Source organism: Saccopteryx bilineata, chromosome 1 (genome assembly GCF_036850765.1).
Source record: "Saccopteryx bilineata isolate mSacBil1 chromosome 1, mSacBil1_pri_phased_curated, whole genome shotgun sequence".
Classification (NCBI taxonomy): domain Eukaryota; kingdom Metazoa; phylum Chordata; class Mammalia; order Chiroptera; family Emballonuridae; genus Saccopteryx; species Saccopteryx bilineata.
This window is the reverse complement of record NC_089490.1, coordinates 182,468,599-182,488,830: the sequence shown is the minus strand read 5'-3', so window position 1 is coordinate 182,488,830 and position 20,232 is coordinate 182,468,599. Positions and strand designations below refer to the sequence as shown.

The 20,232-nt window shown below is 41.5% G+C and overlaps 1 protein-coding gene across 4 annotated transcripts in view; it reads left to right on the top strand.

The window, feature by feature from the left end:
* Positions 1 to 20,232, top strand: part of FHIP1A (FHF complex subunit HOOK interacting protein 1A) — a 252,247-nt gene that overhangs the window by 139,327 nt on the left and 92,688 nt on the right. For 3 of the 4 annotated variants that reach the window (XM_066280839.1, XM_066280847.1, XM_066280854.1), the window contains one exon: positions 10,911 to 11,142. The exons of the other annotated variant lie outside the window; for it this stretch is intronic. In XM_066280839.1, coding sequence (XP_066136936.1) covers positions 11,038 to 11,142 — 105 coding nt within the window. In that variant the 5' untranslated portion in view covers positions 10,911 to 11,037. The remainder of the gene's footprint in view (positions 1 to 10,910; positions 11,143 to 20,232) is intronic. 4 annotated transcript variants of the gene reach the window in all.

Sequence of the window (20,232 nt, the reverse complement as noted above, 5' to 3'; positions counted from 1 at the left end):
CTCTCTGACTCTGAAAAAAAAAAAAAAAGAATAGGCTTTGCACAACTAGAAAATAATCCTATTTTAAGAAGCTAAATAATTTGAAAGGTTGTAGTGAGAAGCGGGGAAGCTGCCCAAGTATAACTACAGTAAATCACAATGCTGGGAGCTTTTTTAGGATATGAGAAATCTTCACAGTGAGCTATATTTGCTTTGATGTTGTGTTTTGGAGAAGTTCTTTAAAATTACTGAGAAACTTGAGGTTTCTTGGAAACTCCAGGGTTCCTTAACTACATTTGGAGAACCACTGATCTAGACAAAGCTAGTAATCAAAACAATGTGGTACTGGCACAAAAGCAGACTCGTGTATCAATGGGGCAGAATAGAGCCCAGAAATAAACCCATGCCTATATGGGCAATTAATCTACAATAAAGGAGGCAAGAATATAAATGGGGAAAAATAATCTCTTTAGTAAATGGTATTGGGAAAACTGGACAGCTACATACAAAAAAAAAAAAAAAAAAAAAAGAAACTAGACTACTTTCTTACACCATATACAAAAATGAACTCAAAATGGATTAAACATTTAAATGCAAGATCAGAAACCATAAAACTCCTAGCAGAAAACATAGGCAGTAAACTCTGTGACGTTGGTCTTAGAAGTATTTTTTTGCGTATGTCTCCTCAGGCAAGGGCAACAAAAGCAAAAATAAACAAATGGGATAAAATCAAACTAAAAAGCTCTTTGCACAGCGAAGGAAACCATCAACAAAATGAAAAGGCAACGAACTGAGTGGGAGAAGATATTTGCAAATGATGTATCTGATAAAGGGTTAATACAAAAAATATATATAAAAAAATACAACTTAACATGAAAATATCTGATTTTAAAATGGTCAGAGGACCTGAATAGACTGAAAAATATTTTGGCAGAACATAAAGTTTCTAAATTCCTAGACCTATGAACCTCGTAAGCTGAAGGTAAACTGCTTAAATTTAATCCAGTAGGTATTATTGCCCAATAATATTAAAATAAACATTAAAGACATGGTCCTTTTTTTTTTTTTTCATTTTTCCGAAGCTGGAAACGGGATGGCAGTCAGACAGACTCCCGCATGCTCCCGACCAGGATCAACCCGGCATGCCCACCAGGGGGCGATGTTCTGCCCCTCTGGGGCGTTGCTCTGTTGCATCCAGAGCCATTCTATTCTAGCACCTGAGATAGAGGCCACAGAGCCATCCCCAGCTCCCAGGCCATCTTTGCTCCAGTGGAGCCTCGGCTGCGGGAGGGGAAGAGAGAGACAGAGAGGAAGGAGAGGGGGAGGGGTGGAGAAGCAGATGGATGCCCCTCCTGTGTGCCCTGGCTGGGAATCGAACCCGGGACTCCCGCACGCCAGGCTGACGCTCTACCGCTGAGCCAACCAGCCAGGGCAAGACATGGTCCTTAAAACTAACACCACCATCCTTCTGAATTCTTTTTCCTAATGTCATTTTCATCCATATATATTCTATTGGAAGGTTAAAAACGCATATAACTATAGATGGAGTTGGTTTTTCTTTATGTGTTTTCTATTAAATATCTTCTAACAGTCTGTGTCATTGTAATTGATTCAAGTCGCATGTGAAGATATTCTCATCCCTACGCATACCCATCAGGCTGTCATCTTTGGGCAGATCCCTTTCATGTTAAGATGAAGAAGAGACTTCAGGGACACTTTAATTGCTAACCACAGAAACATGGTACCAAATTCAAGAAGCGAAGAAGGGTGCAAGGTGAAAGAAAGTGTCCCTGCCTCCCCTGTCCCTAGCCACCCAGTGTCCCTCTGTTGGGGCAGCCACCTTAGAGGTCTGTGCATTTTCACAGATTATCTGTGCATTTACAAACATCTCGAGTAACACATTACTTTTTATTTGTTACACAATGATGGCATATTATTATTTACTCTTCTGTACAGAGCCTGGCAGCTTTTCCACATCTGTACATTTAGAGCCGTGTCCTTTTAAAAAAAAAAAAATTGTGACATAGTATTCCATTATATAGATGTACCCTCACTTATATAACCAGACCATTGCTGATAGATCTTAGGATCTTTCCAGTTGTTTACTATCTAAGCAGTTCTACAAAGGGCATCACTCTACTTGACCAGGAGCTAGTGGTCAAGGCACTGTGTCTGGGTCAGACCCCAGCATATCTGTGTGACCTTGATTAGACCAGATCCTCTCCTGCTCTGTGCCCAGTCTCTTCCTCTGTGAAACAAGGTAATACAGTTTACAGATGTAAAGAGCTCATGGTGTAGTGGACTTAGAACAGTGCCTGGCACAGAGAAGTGCTCAGTAGGCATCAACTCTTACTAATCTTCCATATGCCATTTTGTAAGGTGAAAATGTATTTGTAAGATAAACGCACAGAAGTGGTTTTGATGATCAAACTGAATTGTGTAGGTGGAAGACCAGTTATGCTCACCCAAGGTGCATGAGATGCACCCATTTTTACTTCCACACATCACCTCGTGGTGTGTGTAAGTCTGGACCTCAACTGTGTACTCCTGAGCCCCATGCAGTATTGCTCAAGAAGGAGGGACTTTCAGTTAAAATTTTCTTTGCTTCCAATTCCGAAAATTTTCAGTGCTTTTAGAAGGTCTTGCTTTTGATTTTTATCCATATGGTGTCTTGTCTTGATGATAAACTGATCATGGCAATAACATATGAATGGTAACCTTGTTAAAACCACTGGGTTTTTATTGTGTACCTCTAGAAACTTTTACCTACTCATGGATGAGAAAACATGGTCTTGTAAATCATAGTACCGTTTGTGAGGGGGATTAAGATATTCATGTGTAAGGAAGTCTTGCATTATTTTTCTGGTTATAAACAATAAATGTGAAATTAGAACTTTGTAGCCTTAGGTTACCACATAAGTGCTACTGTCGTCCCCCTACCTGAAGGCAGGCGACATTGGTCAGTTAGCTCCAGCTCCAGCACTTTGCTCCCTTTCTGACATGCTCGTTGGACACACTAAAAACCATGTTACTAAATTATAATAAATGCTAATCACTTTTTACCTCTGACAAGTCACCTTGCTGTGCTTTGGGTAGGAGTGGACGTGCTTAGCCAGCCATGAAATTTGTAAGGTACCAAGGCCTGAACTGATTATTATTCAAGAGTGTGATTCCTGATAGACTGGAACAAGCCCCAAGCTCCTGAAACAGAACTCTTTGTAATCACTTAAGTCACAAAGGCCCCACAACTGTCTCTTCAGTAACACCTTCAGGATTTGAGCTGACTGTTTGCCTCTGTATTGGGTCTCTTCATAGTTTTACCAAGAATGCATCTTTAAAGTGGCTTTTAAACTTTTTTGAAGGGGGGGGGGGACAATCCATGGACCTGTTTTAGAATTGATTGAAAACAATAGCCACCTCTCTTTAGAAAAATATGCCCACAGTTTATGAGACTCATAGAATTTTGTTACTTGACTCAGTGTACTTAGCACATCCTTAATGCTGTGCATGGATGAAAGACATTTTTGAAAAGGAAGTTTTTTTGTGTGGTTATTCCAAAAGCTAATCATCACACTATCTTGATTACACTTCAGGTTGCATATATGAACATTCTCACATGAAGGCATTTGCAAGACTGCTGGTAGGAAACTAATTCTGTTTGATATAGGTATATAAACAGGTGTTGAATTGAACAGCATAACTTCCCAGAGGCGCCTACTTTGCCAGAAGAAATGACTATGACATGTTGGTCATGCTGTATTGATTGATTGGGTTGTTGGGGAGACTTTCCCCAAGAATGATCCAGTTTTCATGTTTTAACACATCTCCCCATGTGTAGAAGAAACTTTTCTCTTTGGTCTCTTTGGAGCCGATGTCTCAGCACTAGCTGTGATTTTCAAAAAGCTGTAATCTGTACATTCCAAATCCTTGCCAGCAGGGGTTTAGTTTCTTAAATAGCATTAAAAATTAAGTCCCCAAACAAACTTCAGGTATGAATTTGAATATTAACTTCAATTTTTCTCTTCTACTTATTCTGTTTATCAGTCAGTTGCATGGTACTTGGGTATGACCTACTTGGCAGCCTGTTCTAGTGAAATTAAGATGTGAAACGTGGTGGAATTATTTCAGGGCATTTAACAGTTTTTCTTAATCTTGTGACCATTTTTGAAGTACGCCTTTATCAATGCCTGAAACCATTCGGAATATATGTATCGAAAGAATTTTGTTTGTGTACTTGAAATTCTTGAAAAATTTTACTGTGAATTAACTGGTTTTATACAACTTGATGGAACACAACAAGATAGTGCTTTACTGAAATGACGGATGCTGAACAGTGGAGGAGCCAGAGTCACACTCTGTGGCAAGTTGAGGGAAGCTTGGGACAAGGTCTGGGAGAGTCAGGCTTTCTCTTCCACAGCCCAGCCTGGCCAGGTGATAGGATGGAGAGAGGACAGGAGAGAGGAAAGGAAACTGGGCCAGAGGATTAGAGCACGGGGAGGATTTAGGTTTAATAGGATTTTATTGGATTCTAAGTCAAGGTTGTCTGAGGAGTGACCCAACATGAATTCCCCTCACTGCTATTAGTTATAATTGAGGGCACGAGCTTCCCCTCTGAGGTGTGCCCAATATTTAAGAGTCTTCAGCCCTGGGTGCCATTTTACATGATAAGCATTTTTTCCAGTCATCAGCTTTTTATGTGTTTAGTAGCAGCAGCCAGTTCGGGGCATCCCAAAGTGCATTCTAAAGCAATGAGATTTTATATTGACAGTTGCATTCTAAAGCAATGAGATTTTATATTGACAGTTGGTTTGTCAAGAAACCAACCAACCAACCAGGAATTTGGTTGGTTAGTTTGTATATTTCATATGGTCAATTCCTGTGCTTTGGATTCCTTAAGTGAAATATGCTTCAATCGGAAAAAAGAATACCAATAGATTTCCATTTATAACTAGAATCCTTACAATGATTTTTGTACAATGGCCATTGCTCTTCTTCAGTGGTTATCTGATTACCTCTTCCCAGTTAGTATCACACTCCCAATAAAGTACACAAAATAACAACTTTTTGAGCTGGAAGAGCCCTAAGCAATAATCAGTTAATTCTAACTACTCACCTCAGTGTGTTTCCAAAACAAGAGCCCCATTTTTTACTGAAGATGACACAGCTGATTTGAGCTGAAACAGAGTGTTGAGGCCTTTACCCCCAGTTCCAAGCTCAAGTCTCCAAGTGGGGACTTGAAGTTTTCTGACTTCCATGCTTAGCAAACCGAGCTAAAAACTCTTAGATTTTTGCCTCAACTTTAAATTTGCTCCAACTCTCTAACCATTTCACGAACCAACCAGAGACACATCAGGCAGGTAGGAAGGGAGCCTGCCCTCTCTCTCCATCAAGGTCTAGACTTGCCTTTGCTGCCCTGTTATCTCTAGGCATCCCCTTCCCTGGGTCCTTTACCTCACCTTTCTTCTCTTGCTCCATCAAATCCTTTCTTTTTACTCTTTCGAATTCTCCATGTTCATTGTTTCTTTCCCGTTAGGCCTACAAATATGATCACTTTTTCCTCAACCAGAATGTTCTCTTGGATCTGTCTCCCCTTAAGGTGGCCATCCATTTCTTTCCCTTAAGGAATGTTTTATCATTTGTTTTTAGAGGATATTGTATTGAAGCAGATAAAATAATTGAAGGATGGTATGAGGTAATATAGAATTAAATGCCAAAATGTTTACATTGTAATTTAAGTCTGATGGTGGGAGAGAGATATATTAACATATAGTCATTCAGGAAATATATTTCAGGAAAAAATGTAATTTTGACACATTTATAGCACTCCTAAGTATTGTAGATTTTGAAAGAGTCTGAAATGAGATATCTATTTATTTGGCAATGAGGTTGGAGGAATTTTTACATTGGCAAGTGGTGTGATCTAGATGACTAGAATCTCAACTTTTATGACCATATGGTGTATTTTAGAATTCTGTGGTGTGGAAATGTGCTTATGCTTTTTTCATAGCCAGATAAAAGACCTCGTATACTTTCCAAAAAGGACAAATAAAAATACATACACTTTTTATGTCAGTTATCTCTGTCTCCAACAATAACTTAATAGCATTTTTCTTTCCTTAATTGATGGAAAGTATTTTTAATGTATACTATTGAAATGTATAAATTGACTACCAGTAGTATCTTTACAAATAATATAGTCAGTTCTGTCTTTTCAGTATAGAATGTGTGCTGATATATTAGGTTGTTATGTATGTATTTTGATAGCTCCTTTTCCCCCCGCCCCACCAGCCTGCTAGAAAACTCAACAACCGTGCCACAAAATCGCATGCAACCATTGTTGGAAAGAGAGCCCTTTGGGTATTTTTTGGTGTTAGTTTGTGTGAAGAAAGAAAAAAAACCCCACTTGTTCGGGTCTTGATGGTTTATAGAGAGCTCTCTTAGGCCTGAAACTGGAGTTGATGTGCATGTGCGTATTTATGGGAAGAACAGGCTGAGTATGTGCCAGGAGCAGCTGACATTCCCAGCTTCAGATGCCTGAGGCCGAAGAGGGGGCAAGGGCAAGAAAGGAGGCTGTCCAGCACCGCCACACTCGTGACACAGCACCAGGAGACTCTACCTGCGGACAGCTTTTTGCTTAGTTATGTCCTTCTCTGTTTTTCACCTGGGACTTTTTAGCTGTGATCTGAGAACTCAGTAAAAAACCTCGAATTGACAAATGCAAAGAAAAGGGAAAAAAATAAATTCTGATAACAGGCAAAGGCCTAAATCTTTGAAAACCTTGGTGCTTGAGGAATGTGTCCTTAGACATCCCTCATAAACATGGCACTGTCTCTTGCTTCAGTTTCACGTGGCCCTGGGACCTGCCTGCGTTTTGACCCCCTAACACAGGGATATGAGAGAGAGGGTGGAAATTTCAGCTCTTTGGTCTTGGGGTGTTCGGGGGTGTTTTCATTTATAGGATCTCTGGCATAGCGTTTTGTTCTCAAATGTAACTTGTTTGACGTGCCTGACACACCTCCTTTCTCTGCCACATTTTCTTGGAGTTGTGGTTTCTGTATTCCTGACATGTTGAGATTCTTCAGGCATGAAAAGTATGATCAGATGAGCTTCAACCAAGTGGGCTGCGCTTTTCTCAGGGAAGATCCAGATTCCTTAGGGGACTCGGGCCAGGGAGTCTAGGCCGGAGAAAGGAGCATATGTTTTTCTCGAAGGAACATGGGACTGGGAATTGACAGATTTACATTCTGTTTTCATCTAAACCAGGGGTAGTCAACCTTTTTATACCTACTGCCCACTTTTGTATCTCTGTTAGTAGTAAAATTTTCTAACCACCCACCAGTTCCACAGTAATGGTGATTTATAAAGTAGGGAAGTAACTTTACTTTTTAAAATTTATAAAGCAAGAGTTACAGCAAGTTAAAGCATATAATAATAATTACTTACCAAGTACTTTATGTTGGATTTTTGCTAAGTTTGGCAGAATAAATCTTTCATTTTTTTATTTTTTACAGAGATGGAGAGTGAGTCAGAGAGAGGGATAGACAGGGACAGACAGACAGGAATGAAGAGAGATGAGAAGCATCAATCATTAGTTCTTCATTGCGCGTTGCAACACCTTAGTTGTTCATTGATTGCTTTCTCATATGTGCCTTGACCGCGGGCCTTCAGCAGACTGAGTAACCCCTTGCTGGAGCCAGCGACCTTGGGTTCAGGCTTGTGGGCTTTTCCTCAAACCAGATGAGCCCGCACTGAAGCTGGCGACCTCGGGGTCTTGAACCTGGGTCCTCTGCATCCCAGTCCGACGCTCTATCCACTGCGCCACCGCCTGGTCCAGAATAAATCTTTATAAAACAACTTACTATAGTTAAATCTATCTTTTTATTTATACTATGGTTGCTCCGTTACCGCCCACCATGAAAGCTGGAACGCCCACTAATGGGTGGTAGGGACCAGGTTGACTCCCATTGATCTAAACAAACTTGTAGATGTATGGCCTGAACTCAGATATTTAACTTGTGTGGAACGCAGTCTCACTCCCTGAAAGGTTGCATGTAAAGGCCCTCTGTGAACTACCTTCAGGGATCTGAGAGAGCACGTGTCTGATGCTGATTTAGAGGTGTTGGCACGGTATGTGCTCCCCTCAAAGCTTTGAAGAGGAACCTGAGAATCCTGGAGCCGGAAGGGGTCTCAAGGAGTCTTATAGTTTTTCAGCCTCTGGGACAAACCAGAATGTTCTGATTTTCCTTATTATTATCCTTACGTCATCTGAATCAAAGACCCGGACAGTTTTTACGGCAACATTCTGTTTAGGACAATGAGAACGTTGAGTCAGAACTTGTTCTGTTTCTAATCACTTAAAGCTGCATGCTGAAATGTTATCTATATGGGTTAATCTGGTCACCAAAATGAGGGGAAGAGGCTGGCAGTGGGGTCAAGGCAGTGGTGGGGACTGTGGGGACTGGGGTCCGGGAACACATACCCTGCCATCTTGGGGAAGCCACTCTTAATTTTTAAAACACCAGATGGGTCAAGTAAAAAGAACGTACCTCTCAGTGTCAAAGGGCTATGGTTGACAGTGAACAGCGTTTTATTGCAAACAACAACTTTGTCTTATTAGCAGTTATGCATTGGGGAAATTTACCAATTTAAATACTAAAAGATAGTCATAGAAGATACAGCTGTTTTCCTTTGGTCCATCCTGTGTGCACTTCTAAACCTTCCTCTTTTTATATACTTTGATCCTCTTTCATTCTCCTAAAAAAAAAAGTTTCTTCAGAATTATTAATTCTTGCAAGTTTTCTGTCCTTATGTCCTAACATTCTTTTTTTTTTTGACAGAGACAGAGAGAGGGACAGATAGGGACAGACAGGGACAGACAGACAGGAAGGGAGAGAGATGAGAAGCATCAATTCTTCATTGCGGCTCCATAGTTGTTCGTGGATTGCTTTCTCATATGTGTCTTGGCCAGGGGCTACAGCAGAGCGAGTGACCCCTTGCCAGCGACTTTGGGGTCATGTTTATGATCTCATGCTCAAGCCAGTGACCCTGCGCTCAAGCCAATGATGAGCCCGCGCTCAAGCCTGCAACCTTGGGGTTTTGAACCTGTCTTAACATTATATTTTTAAAGATCCTTTAATGATGAATGGTTAGCCACCCACCCCCAGCAGAAACACTCGCTTTGACTATTCCTTAACTAGTTTCCAGTGTTTAATTCTACTTCCTACAAAGAACTTGATCCTTACATTTCACCTGAACCATCACCCTGAGCTTGCTTTCTTACACTGTGTCATTTGTAGGAACAGCTGGTCAGTGTTCTCCTTGTAATAACCCTTCACATCCATCAGTTGAAATTAGCTGTTTTTATTTTTCTTTTGGCACTATACATATGGAAATTTTATCATAAATTTTGTTTTCCAGTGCTCTGATAATTGCAATGTAATTATTTTTCTCTGCTCTCTCTCCGATCTGTACACTAAAAAAAAAAAAAAAAAGGAAATAATATTTTGAATGGTACCCAGTCAGTCCTTTCGTGGGCTGTTCAAGCTGGTGAGATAGCACCCTGTGTTGGTTCTCTTGCTGAAGAGTGAGCACCACTCTTGTATCCACTGTTCACACTGTGACCCTGTGTCTTTTCTCCTCCCTATTGGGACTATGTTGTAGTCAGACTTTCTTCACATCTTATCCCCACAGTCCATTTTTTATTTGTAAGTGTACTCTGTCTTGTTTTTAATGGATCATTTCTGTCTCTGATTTGTCATAGTTGTGTGGAATTCTCTTTATTTTTCAGAAAATCTAGGAACCTTCCCTTAGTTTGTAGCCACAAAATGACCGAGAATGCTTTCAGTTCTATTATGATGTAGCAGTAAAGCAACCCAATGGAGGATTGACACCCAGATAACTGTAAGAGGAAAAGAACTTATTAAAGCCGGTGAAGCATGCGGGACCTGTGGCTCCAAAGACACGTGCTCCCCGAAATTAGTTTTCTTACATCTTATATACCCTTCACAGAACACAAGTTCACATACATGTGTCTCGTGATTCCTTTGTCTAGAGGTACACACGTCAGTCACACGATTTCAGGATGGGAGGAGCTAGATGATGTCAGAGGATAAGCCTTTGTAAATCTCCAGTTAAGGAGAAAGAAAGGGAAGAGGAAAGGGCTACTCAGACCCCCCCAATTCCTGGCTGTTTACCTTCCTCCTCACAGGTGTGGGGAAGGGAGGGGGTCCGAGTCTCCTTCCTCCTTCCTCTCAAAACCTTCCAGTAGGAAAACCTCCCCATTTACAATATCACAGCCCTTCCTGAGCAGGAATGCGATCAGCCATCTTGAGCTGGTGTCAATCACACACAAGTATAAGAATTATATTTATAAAATCTCTCTGAAGGCTTGGCCTAAATCATGAAATGCCTTTTAAGCCTCTTAGTAAAAGGAGGTTTCTTATCTCAGTGACAATCTTTGATTTAAAAAATAATTTAATAACATTGGGCCCAGGATTCTGGGTGCTGTTTTACTATTTACCCCAAGTTCCAACAAGCCATTTATTTCTATTACTATTAACTAATAGTTTTTCTGTTTCTGGATGTTTTTAAACTCCACAGACATTGGCATCATAGTTTCTTTCTTGATTATAGAAACTAGATTTTAATAATTTAGAATCATAATCTAAGGGGTTATAGTTGGTGGTAGTGCAGAGAATAAACCCAATAATTGCTTAATTTATGCATATACCTTTGGTAGTATCATTACTTTTATATTTTTAGTAGCAAGGTGAGAGAAAATAGGAAAGCTTTTATATTGAGTAGAAGTGTCTGTTTTGTAGATATTTTGTTGAACGTTGAGAATGTCTATGCTTTGATTTAAATATAGTTAGTAGTCAGTGTCCTGTTCAATATATGAACATAATGAGATGCATTTTTTGTTGTCATTACAGGTTTTGGAAGGTGACAATGAAATGTGAAGAAGTTACATTTCTAATGTGATACTTGAAAGTTAGTGACTGCTTACGAAATTTTCATGAAAATTAAATATGACTTAGAAGCATTGATTTATGAAGGTTTATGATGTCATCGGTTACAACTGAAAGCAAACTCCCACAGGCTGTGAGCCTGCACGGAGTTGACCCAGAAACATGCATGATTGTATTTAAAAACCACTGGGCGCAGGTAATGTATGAGTTCCATCTTCTCTGCTGGTCTAGAGGCCTCCATCACACTGAACCAGGGTTTCCTAGCTCTGTGACAGATAACTGGGCTTCCAGAAACAGGGAGGAAAACCCCTTCAAGATAGGAAGAAAGCAGCTTTCTTTTCTTGCTTTCCTAGAATAGGTACATTGGGGAACGTGTATGTCTCTGAAATGTTTTTAGAAGAACAGCATTCGGCCTTGCCGTGAGTTTGCCATCACTTACAGCATACTGGACCGTGTTTGCATCCCCCGTCTTCCCTCCTCCCTGCTGATTTCCACCCAGACCTTACTCTCTAACAATCCTGAAGCTCACATTTATTAGATAGTTACCAAGGGTTGTGCTGATTGCTTCAAATGCCTTATATCCTTTAATCTTCTCCGCAAACCCATAAGGCAGTTAGTATTAGCTTCCTCATTTTACAGATGAGGGAATGGAAAATTATAGAGGTTAAGTAACTTGCTCAAGGTTATATTCCTAGTGAGTTTTCAAGCAAGTACTTAGATGTTGGTCCCTTGATCTCTGTGTTCTGCCATTTTGGGGCGTTGTGGTCCGGTGTAATTTAAGAACAGGAGATGCTGGGTAGTGTCTGAATTCATTATAAAGCTGATTATAAAAAAAAATTTTTTTTATTATTCACTCTGACTTCTCTGTGACTCTTCTCTGATCTGCTTGTATGGATAATTAGGGATTGAATGTTCAAAAAATTTACTAGCATACCCCTTTCTTCAGGGAGGTTACAAGGAGTAAAACAGATAAAATTGGCACTCTTCACTACTTGTCCAACATTACACTCCCCAGGTGAGCTGGTAAGTGGCTATTTATGTGACAGTTTTTTAATGACTACCCAGTTTCCTCCTGTGGCCAGAAACAGCACATAGCTTAAAGCTGTGAGCCTGTAAATCACTGCAATTATAGGGAACACAGTTTAGATCAAAAACAAAATCAATTCTGCTTCTGGGTCATTTACACGTTGTAGCTTCTTGTCACTATCCAATACAAAGCTTCCAAAACTTTTTCCCATTCTCTGACTTTTTACCATTCTAATCCTTTTTTTTTAAGTGAGAGGAGGAGAGACAGAACCAGACTCCAAGCAAGCCCACTAGAGGGCGATACTCTGCCCATCTGGGGCATTACTCTCTTGCTCAGCAACCAAACTCTTCTTAGCACCTGAGGTGGAGGCCATGGAGCCATCCTCACCGTCCAGGGCCAACTTGCTCTAATCAAGCCATGGCTGTAGGAGGAGAGGAGAAGAGAGAGAGAAGCGAGAGGAGGAGGGGTGGAGAAGCAGATGGGCACTTCTCCTGTGTGCCCAGACCGGGAATCGAACCTGGGACATCCACACACCCTGAGGGCCTACCAATCAAATCTTAATGGGGTATTTTTTTTTCTGGCTATTAAGGACATATCTGCTTTAGCAAAGAGAAGAAAATAATTCAGGAGTTTTCTAGGCAATAGAGTAATGACCTTTGGCTTTGTACTCTTGAAAGTATTTTAGAATGCTAGCTCCCAAGTGGGGTGGTCAACACTAAGGGACATACCTAATAGGCTATTGCATTTGGGAAGAATATTTTAGAAGGCCTATTTAAAAATTTCTATTTTGTGTTTATAAGGTACATAATATACCTGTATATTGGTATATACATTTATTAATTTAATTGTTTGTCCTTAGTTCTTCAACTTGTAGGAGTGCAGAGTCAGATGTTTTATACTGAGAACATTTGCAACCTCTGTCATTTGATGTGGCTGAAGAGTCTGATCATTCTAATATGTATTCCTTGCTCTGGGCCCTGTTTTGTTTCCTTGTTCATGTGTAGTCCCTTTGGCCGTAACTATTCCTGCTGGGATATCTGTGATGTGACCCACTTGGTATTCTGTACCCCTCTTCAAGGACGTGACATATCAGCAGCCTCCTATTTACATGGATCATTTGCCCTTTTACTTGGTGTCCTGGGCAAGCTCTCTCCAAAGTTCTTGGAGTGCTGTTAGCATGTCTTAATTCAGGAAGGGGTAGACAGTAGACACTCTTTTGACATTGATGAAGGAGTAAATATTGGTTCCAAAGTCACATTATTCATTTCCATGTCTAATATGAATGACAGCATTTAGTTGACATCTTGGATTATCTGAAGCATAGCACCCCATTTGGTGCAGAGAAATATTGAGTTGAGGGTAAGGATAGCTTTGTTAGAGAGAATGGTGTCTAGTTAGTAAACACTTCTTTCGTAAAGTGGGGACACTCTTGGTCTTGTTGTTTCAGCCACTTATTTAGCTTTGGTCAAGTCTCTTACCTATATAGCCTTGACTTTTCCATCGATCTGTTCTGTCCTCAGTTTCTGTCTACTACCACAGGCTCTTGAGGGCCTTTCTGTTATCTTTTTGAATAAAAATGGTGGTTGAAAAAATTTACGTGATGTAAGGCCAGTAGCTGTGGCCACCATCATAGCCACCTGCCCGTGCAGGTTCACATTTGATTCGGACAGATGATAATGAAATAATGGAGTCAAAAACTGGTGGGCCATTAGCTTTAATCCTAGCTTGCACCCAGCGGGCAAGAAATACACACAGTGGGAAAACACTTCCCTTTCCATTCAGGGCTCCCAAAGCCACTGACTTATCCGAGTTTCTTAGAATCAAAGGTTTCTACCACACCAGCCTTATTCACCTCTGTTCCCCATCTCCTTCTCTCTGCACAAACTGGCTTCTCCTTTAGCACTCCGCCATCTTGGCTGCTTCTCCTTTCCTCTATGTGGCCTTTCTCTGCTATCCTCCAGCATGGGCTCTTCTGCCCCATTTTATAGTGTAGAGATCAAAACCTTTAATCCAATATACAAACAAGGAAGTCTCTGATACAAAGTCACTCAGGGTGGGAAAGGTTATAAAACTAAGCCTTAGGCCAGTGGTAGTCAACTTGGTCCCTACCACCCACCAGTGGGTATTCCATCTTTCATGGTGGGCGGTAGTGGAGCAACCATAGTATAAATAAAAAGATAGATTTAACTATAGTAAGTTGTTTTATAAAGATTTATTCTGACAAACAGCAAAAATCCAACATAAAGTACTTGGTAAGTAATTATTATTATATGCTTTAACTTGCTGTAACTCTGCTTTATAAATTTTATAAAGTAAAGTTACTTCCCCACTTTATAAATCACCATTACTGTGGAACCGGTGGACGATTAGAAAATTTTACTACTAACAGAGATACAAAAGCAGTAGGTATAAAAAGGTTGACTACCCCTGCCTTAGGCTATAATGACCCTGCCTGCTTACAGCCTGTCCCCCACACCCAATGCAAACTATAAGCGAGCAAATATATATATATATTTACAAACTTATTTGACCAACATGTGAGTATCAAAGTGATTATTGTTAAATGGAGATTTACTGAGTCCACAAACACTTCAGATTTATTACTGTAGGCATCATAGATGGGACACAGGAATGTATAAACCTTGGTCTGGGCTTTTAAAGAAGATAAAAGTTAATTTGGATGCCAATGTGCGATACATTACTCTAGAGTAAATACTAATGATTACAGGAATTAAGTCAAGAATAGGACTATTATGAATGGAACTGGAGAGGAAGTAAGATTTTGCTAGCATGACTGAGGGAAAGGAAGTTCTTGATGACAGAAAGGTAAAAAAAATTTTAGGAAAGGGATATTGGAAACATTCTCAGCTTTGGCTTAAAAATTTATGTTTATTTAAGTAAGAGGAGAGGATATAGAGAGACAGACTCTTACATGTGCCCCAACCAGGATCTACTTGATGACCCCCATCTGGAGCTGATGCTCTGTTCATCTGGGGCCCACGCTCACAACCGAGCTATTTTTAGCACCTGAAGTGGAGGCTCCACAGAGCCATCCTCAACACCCAGGGCCAGTATGCTTGAATCAATCGAGTCATGGCTGCAGAAGAAGAAAGAGGGAGAAGGGGGAGGGGGAGGGGAAAAAGAAGCAGATGGTTACCTCCCCTGTGTGCCCTTACCTGGGAATCAAACTTGAGATTCCATACGCTGGGTCGACACTCTACCACTGAGCCAACTGGCCAAGGCCAGCTTTGGCTTTTTTTTTGAATGGTAAAAAATAAAGTGAGAAAGCCAGGGCAAGGAGGAGATGTGAGACTCGGTGTGCGGTATGAAATAAGACCTTCAGTTGATAGGAATAGGTGTTATTTATTTATTGTTTTGGAGTTTCAGACATTAGCACTTCTTTTGTGGAGGCAGAGCAGTTGGAGAGGACTGGGAAATGAGCTAAAATCTGACATAAACTTCTATGACTAGTGTGACTGTAGCCCCTGGCTTCCCCTGAGGCAACCCAAGCAAACCTGTAAGGCTGGTAAGATGTGGCAGAGACAGAGCTGGGTGACAACATTTTATTTTCTGAAGTGCTCCATTAGCCAACAGTGCAACACTTTTTTATCCAGAGTAAGTGCTTCTGTTTGTTAGTACACATCAGTACAAAATCAGCATAATTAGCATATGTTTGACAGGTTCTGTTCTACTGCTTACTAATAGCTTCTTTTCCAGACCTTGAGTTGAAAAGCATTCTTTGATGGGGGTGGAGTGGGGTAGGGTGTGGAATATCTATGCGTGCCTGCCTACAACTTGCAGTGTGTCAGGGACAGCTAGTTATATAACCAACCATCATCCCAGGCAGTCTGTGTTGGAGCTGGGGGAGGGGGAGATGTCTCCAGGAGAGAGACCTTGAGTGGCCCAGCTACACACTCGAGTTTCCAAACTGTTCCCTGGGTCCAGTTTCCAAACTGATCTCTGGGCATCCCCAGATTTGTTCCATAGTGGACATTCAGGAATAATTGCCTCCCTAACAGTGACCCTAGGGCAGTGGTTGGCAAACTCATTAGTCAACAGAAGCAAATATCAACAGCACAAGGATTGAAATTTCTTTTGAGAGCCAAATTTTTAAACTTAAACTATTGTAAAGCCAGTAGCCAGGGCCACCATCACAGCAGCTGGCCCATGCAGGTTCGCATTGGATTCGGACAGACAGTAACGAAACAGTGGAGCCAAGAACTGGTGGTCCATTAGCTTTAATCCTAGCTTGCACCCAGCGGGCAAGTAAAAACACACACTGGGCTCCAAAACCCACTCATTCAGTGCTCACAAAGCTACTGACTTATCTGAGTTTCCTAGAATCAAAGATTTCTAGCTCACCAGTCTTATTCACCTCTGTTCCCCATCTCCTTCTCCCTGCACAAACTGGCTTCTCCTTCAACACTCTGCCATCTTGGCTGCTTCTCCTGTCCTCCTCCATGTGGCCTTCTCTGCTCTCCTGTCTGCTCTCTCCTCTAATGCTAATCTCAGGAACTGAGAGAGCAAGCTCCTTGTCTGCCCCACTTTATATATAGTATAGAAAATCCAAACCTTTAATCCAATTTACAAAATAGGGAAGTCTCTAATACAAATCACTTACCTGAGGCATGATGGGATTGCACCACTTCACATCAAAAAGGGTGGGAAGGCCCTGGCCAGTTAGCTCAGTGGTAGAGCGTTGGCCTGGCGTGCAGAGTCCCGGGTTCGATTCCCGGCCAGAGCACACAGGAGAAGCGTCCATCTGCTTCTCCACCCTCCCCCTCTCCTTCCTCTCTGTCTCTCTCTTCCCCTCCCGCAGCCAATGCTCCATTGGAGCAAGGATGGCCTGGGTGCTGGGGATGGCTCCTTGGCCTCTGCCCGAGGCTCTGGAGTGGCTCTGGTCGCGACAGAGCGACGCCCCGGAGGGGCAGAGCATCACCCCCTGATGGACGTGCCGGGTGGATCCCGGTTGGGTGCATGCGGGAGTCTGTCTGACTGTCTATCCCCGTGTCCAGCTTCAGAGAAATACAAAGGAAAAGAAGGAAAGAAAAAAAAAGGGTGGGAAAGGCTTAGTCCTAAAACCAAGCCCCAGGCTACAAGGATCCTGCCTGCCCACAGCCTGCCCCAGCACACATTAATATCACCTGGGTGACGGGCTTCCATGTGGGCAGTGCCATCTTTAACAAAGTGAGCATAATAGATTTTATCTGCCCAACAACTATATAGGTAAGTACATTGTTATTAACTTAATTAGGGTACTCATAAGCTGGCCTTTGCTAAAAACATCCTCAGTCTAATTAAGCTGCATGTGGCTTGCGATCCACGGTTTGCCAACCACTGCCCTAGGGGATCCAGGCTGTAGGAAGTAGCCTCTGGCCTGTACTGCCTCTCACCTGAGATGCTATCTTGCATCCTGAGTGGCCAGAACAACGAATCTAAAACCCAGACCTGTCTGGGTCATTCCTTCAGTTGGACATTTTGGTGGTATCCCAGCTACAGGCCAGAATGGCACACAGGGTTATGTTCTGGCCTCTTTCACTACCCATCTCTTATTTAGTCTCCAGAAATACAAAATTACCTGGAGTTCTTAGCCACCCCCACTGCTGGGCCGTGGCCTCATGCTATTTCATGTTTCTCTGCCTTAGTCACTTCCTCTTCTTTCTGCCTGGAGTATCCCTCCCCCGGTTCAATGCCTCTCCTCCTGTAGGACTCATCTGGGGCATCATTTGCTCCAGGAAGTCTTCCCCACCCTCTTTTATGGTCCCACTCCATGCCCCAACAGCATCCTGAGTGTTCTTTCATTCTTGGACTAACCACCCTTTTAAAATTACAAGCACAGTATCTTCTTCCCAACCTCATTATAAACACCTCGTGATCAGAGGCCATTGGTGGTTTACCTACATCTTCGGTGCCAAGAAGTGTTGTAGGCATATTGTAGATTTCAATAACTTGTTGAACTGAAACACAGGGAATATGAAATACAACTTTAAAAAAGCTAGGCGACTCAGAAAACATCTTTGAACATATATGGATATTAAAATATTTTACAATTTGCTTCCAGTAGGATCTTTGAACATGTATTTAAATAACCAATGATCTGGAGGAGTGTGTGTGTATGTTTAATTTTTATATAATAAAACTGTTCAGTTATATTGCTGTGTGAACCAATGGCATGCTAGTTCTTCTTTTTTTAAAATTTATTTATTTAAAAAAATTTTTAGCCTGACCTGTGGTGGCGCAGTGGATAAAGCATCGACCTGGAACGCTGAGGTTGCCGGTTCGAAGCCCTGGGCTTGCCTGGTCAAGGCACATATGGGAGTTGATGCTGCTTGCTCCCCCCCACCATACACACCTTCTTTCTCTCTCTCTCTCCTCTCCTCTCTAAAATGAATAAATAAAAGCTAAAAAAACTTAAAAAAAATTTTTTATTTTTTGTATTTTTTTGAAAGTTAGAAGCAGGGAGGCAGTCAGACAGACTCCTGCATACACCCAACTGGGATCCACCCAGCATGCCCACCAGGGGGCGATGCTCTGCTCCTCTGGGTGTTGCTCCATTGTGACTGGAGCCATTCTAGTACCTGAGGCGGAGGCCATAGAGCCATTCTCAGCACCCGGGCCAACTTTGCTCCAATGGAGCCTTGGCTGTGGAAAAGAAAGAGAGAAGGAGGAAGGAGGGGGGAAAGGTGGAGAAGCAGATGGCTGCTTCTCCTGTGTGCCCTGACTGGGAATCAAACCCATGACTTCCACACGCCGGGCCAATGCTCTACTGCTGAGCAAATTGGCCAGGGCTAGTTATTCTTAACAGCACATACCACACTTACACTAGTTAGAGTTGATGGCACAGTTGTACTTTGTGAAGCTTCATGGGACTTGCTCTACTTATTCTCTATCTCCTGGTAAGCATTGACTCAGTATTAGTTATACTGTATACTTATAGGTGTCTGCTCTAAGAGCCAGGAGAACAGGGGTGATAGGTTATAAAAAAAATCAGTTAGAAATGCCCATTTCTCTGTGCTTCTAGTTAGTTAATAGCCCAGAGCTTCTCCTCTGCACCCTCAGTCTGCAAACGTAAGCTGTTACACAATTTTTTTAAGCTAAGAAAATTTCAGAGCTTAAATAGAGTAACGGTGACAGATGAAGAAAAGCTACTAGGTTTAGCAGACTTTTTCTTCTTGAAGGTGATGGGGATAAGAAACAGTGAATCATCTAGTCTAGCTAATTAAATCAAATGTGTTCCCCTAATACAGTAACGAAAAGTAGATAACATGTTTTAAGTATCGTGTCTTGTGTAGAGCTCCAAGGAGTCTGACTACTGAACAAGTGAAGAGCGCTTATACATGGATTTGAGGTGCCCATTTCATTCTGTTCTCTATGACACTCATTCTCTGGTTCTGTTCATCTTCATTCTTTTGGTCTGTGCCTTGTCATAGACTCAATGACAGAGAGACATGAGGTAAAATCTTTGAGAGATGAGAAGTTGGGAAGTATTCAAGAACTCTGATTAATCTTCGTATCGTACTAAAGTGACGTTTGTTAACATTTTGAAACCTTGAAAAGCTAAGTGACTCTAAACCTGAAAGTAGAGAGTACAGCAGAGCAAAAGCTAAGCTGCTTTAAAGGCCAAGGTGCTACCTTGTGCTTCTGTTTGGCTCTCGAATGGTTGAACATGGTGAAACATCTGCAGCTCTCTCACTCTGTGCTCGGTGAGGTCTGTCCTTGCTGTGGCTGCAATTAGTGTTCTCTGGAATGGGATTACACAGATTACTGCTCTTAAATCCTTTCCCAAATATCTACATTAAAAAATAAACAATTAACTTAGTGTTAGGATGTTCTTCCATTGACTGATATTCCTACCACGTTTCTGTAGTGCAGGAATGACTGGCCCATCTTTGGTTCCAAGGACGTATGGCATGTATATGTCACTCTTGCTTGATCCTGGTTCATCCCAGGTTTAAACAAGTCTCCGGAGTTCAAGACTGGAGTTAAGAAGAACCAATTTGTGCGAGATTACATGTTACTATTTTATTAACTGTTAAGTAATGAACAAGGACTAGATGGAAACTTACTGTTGCTGTAGTTATTTTGTACAGTAAGTGGAATTTGGCTTAAGATTGCTAAATCTTGCCCTTCTGTGTGATGGAAAATGCGATTTAGTAACTTGGTTTTTTTTTTTCCATGATGCCACTTGAAATGACCATTCCAGAGGATTTGTAAGTATGGGTTATACTCATGTGACTTTCTTAAATAACTAGGCTCTAA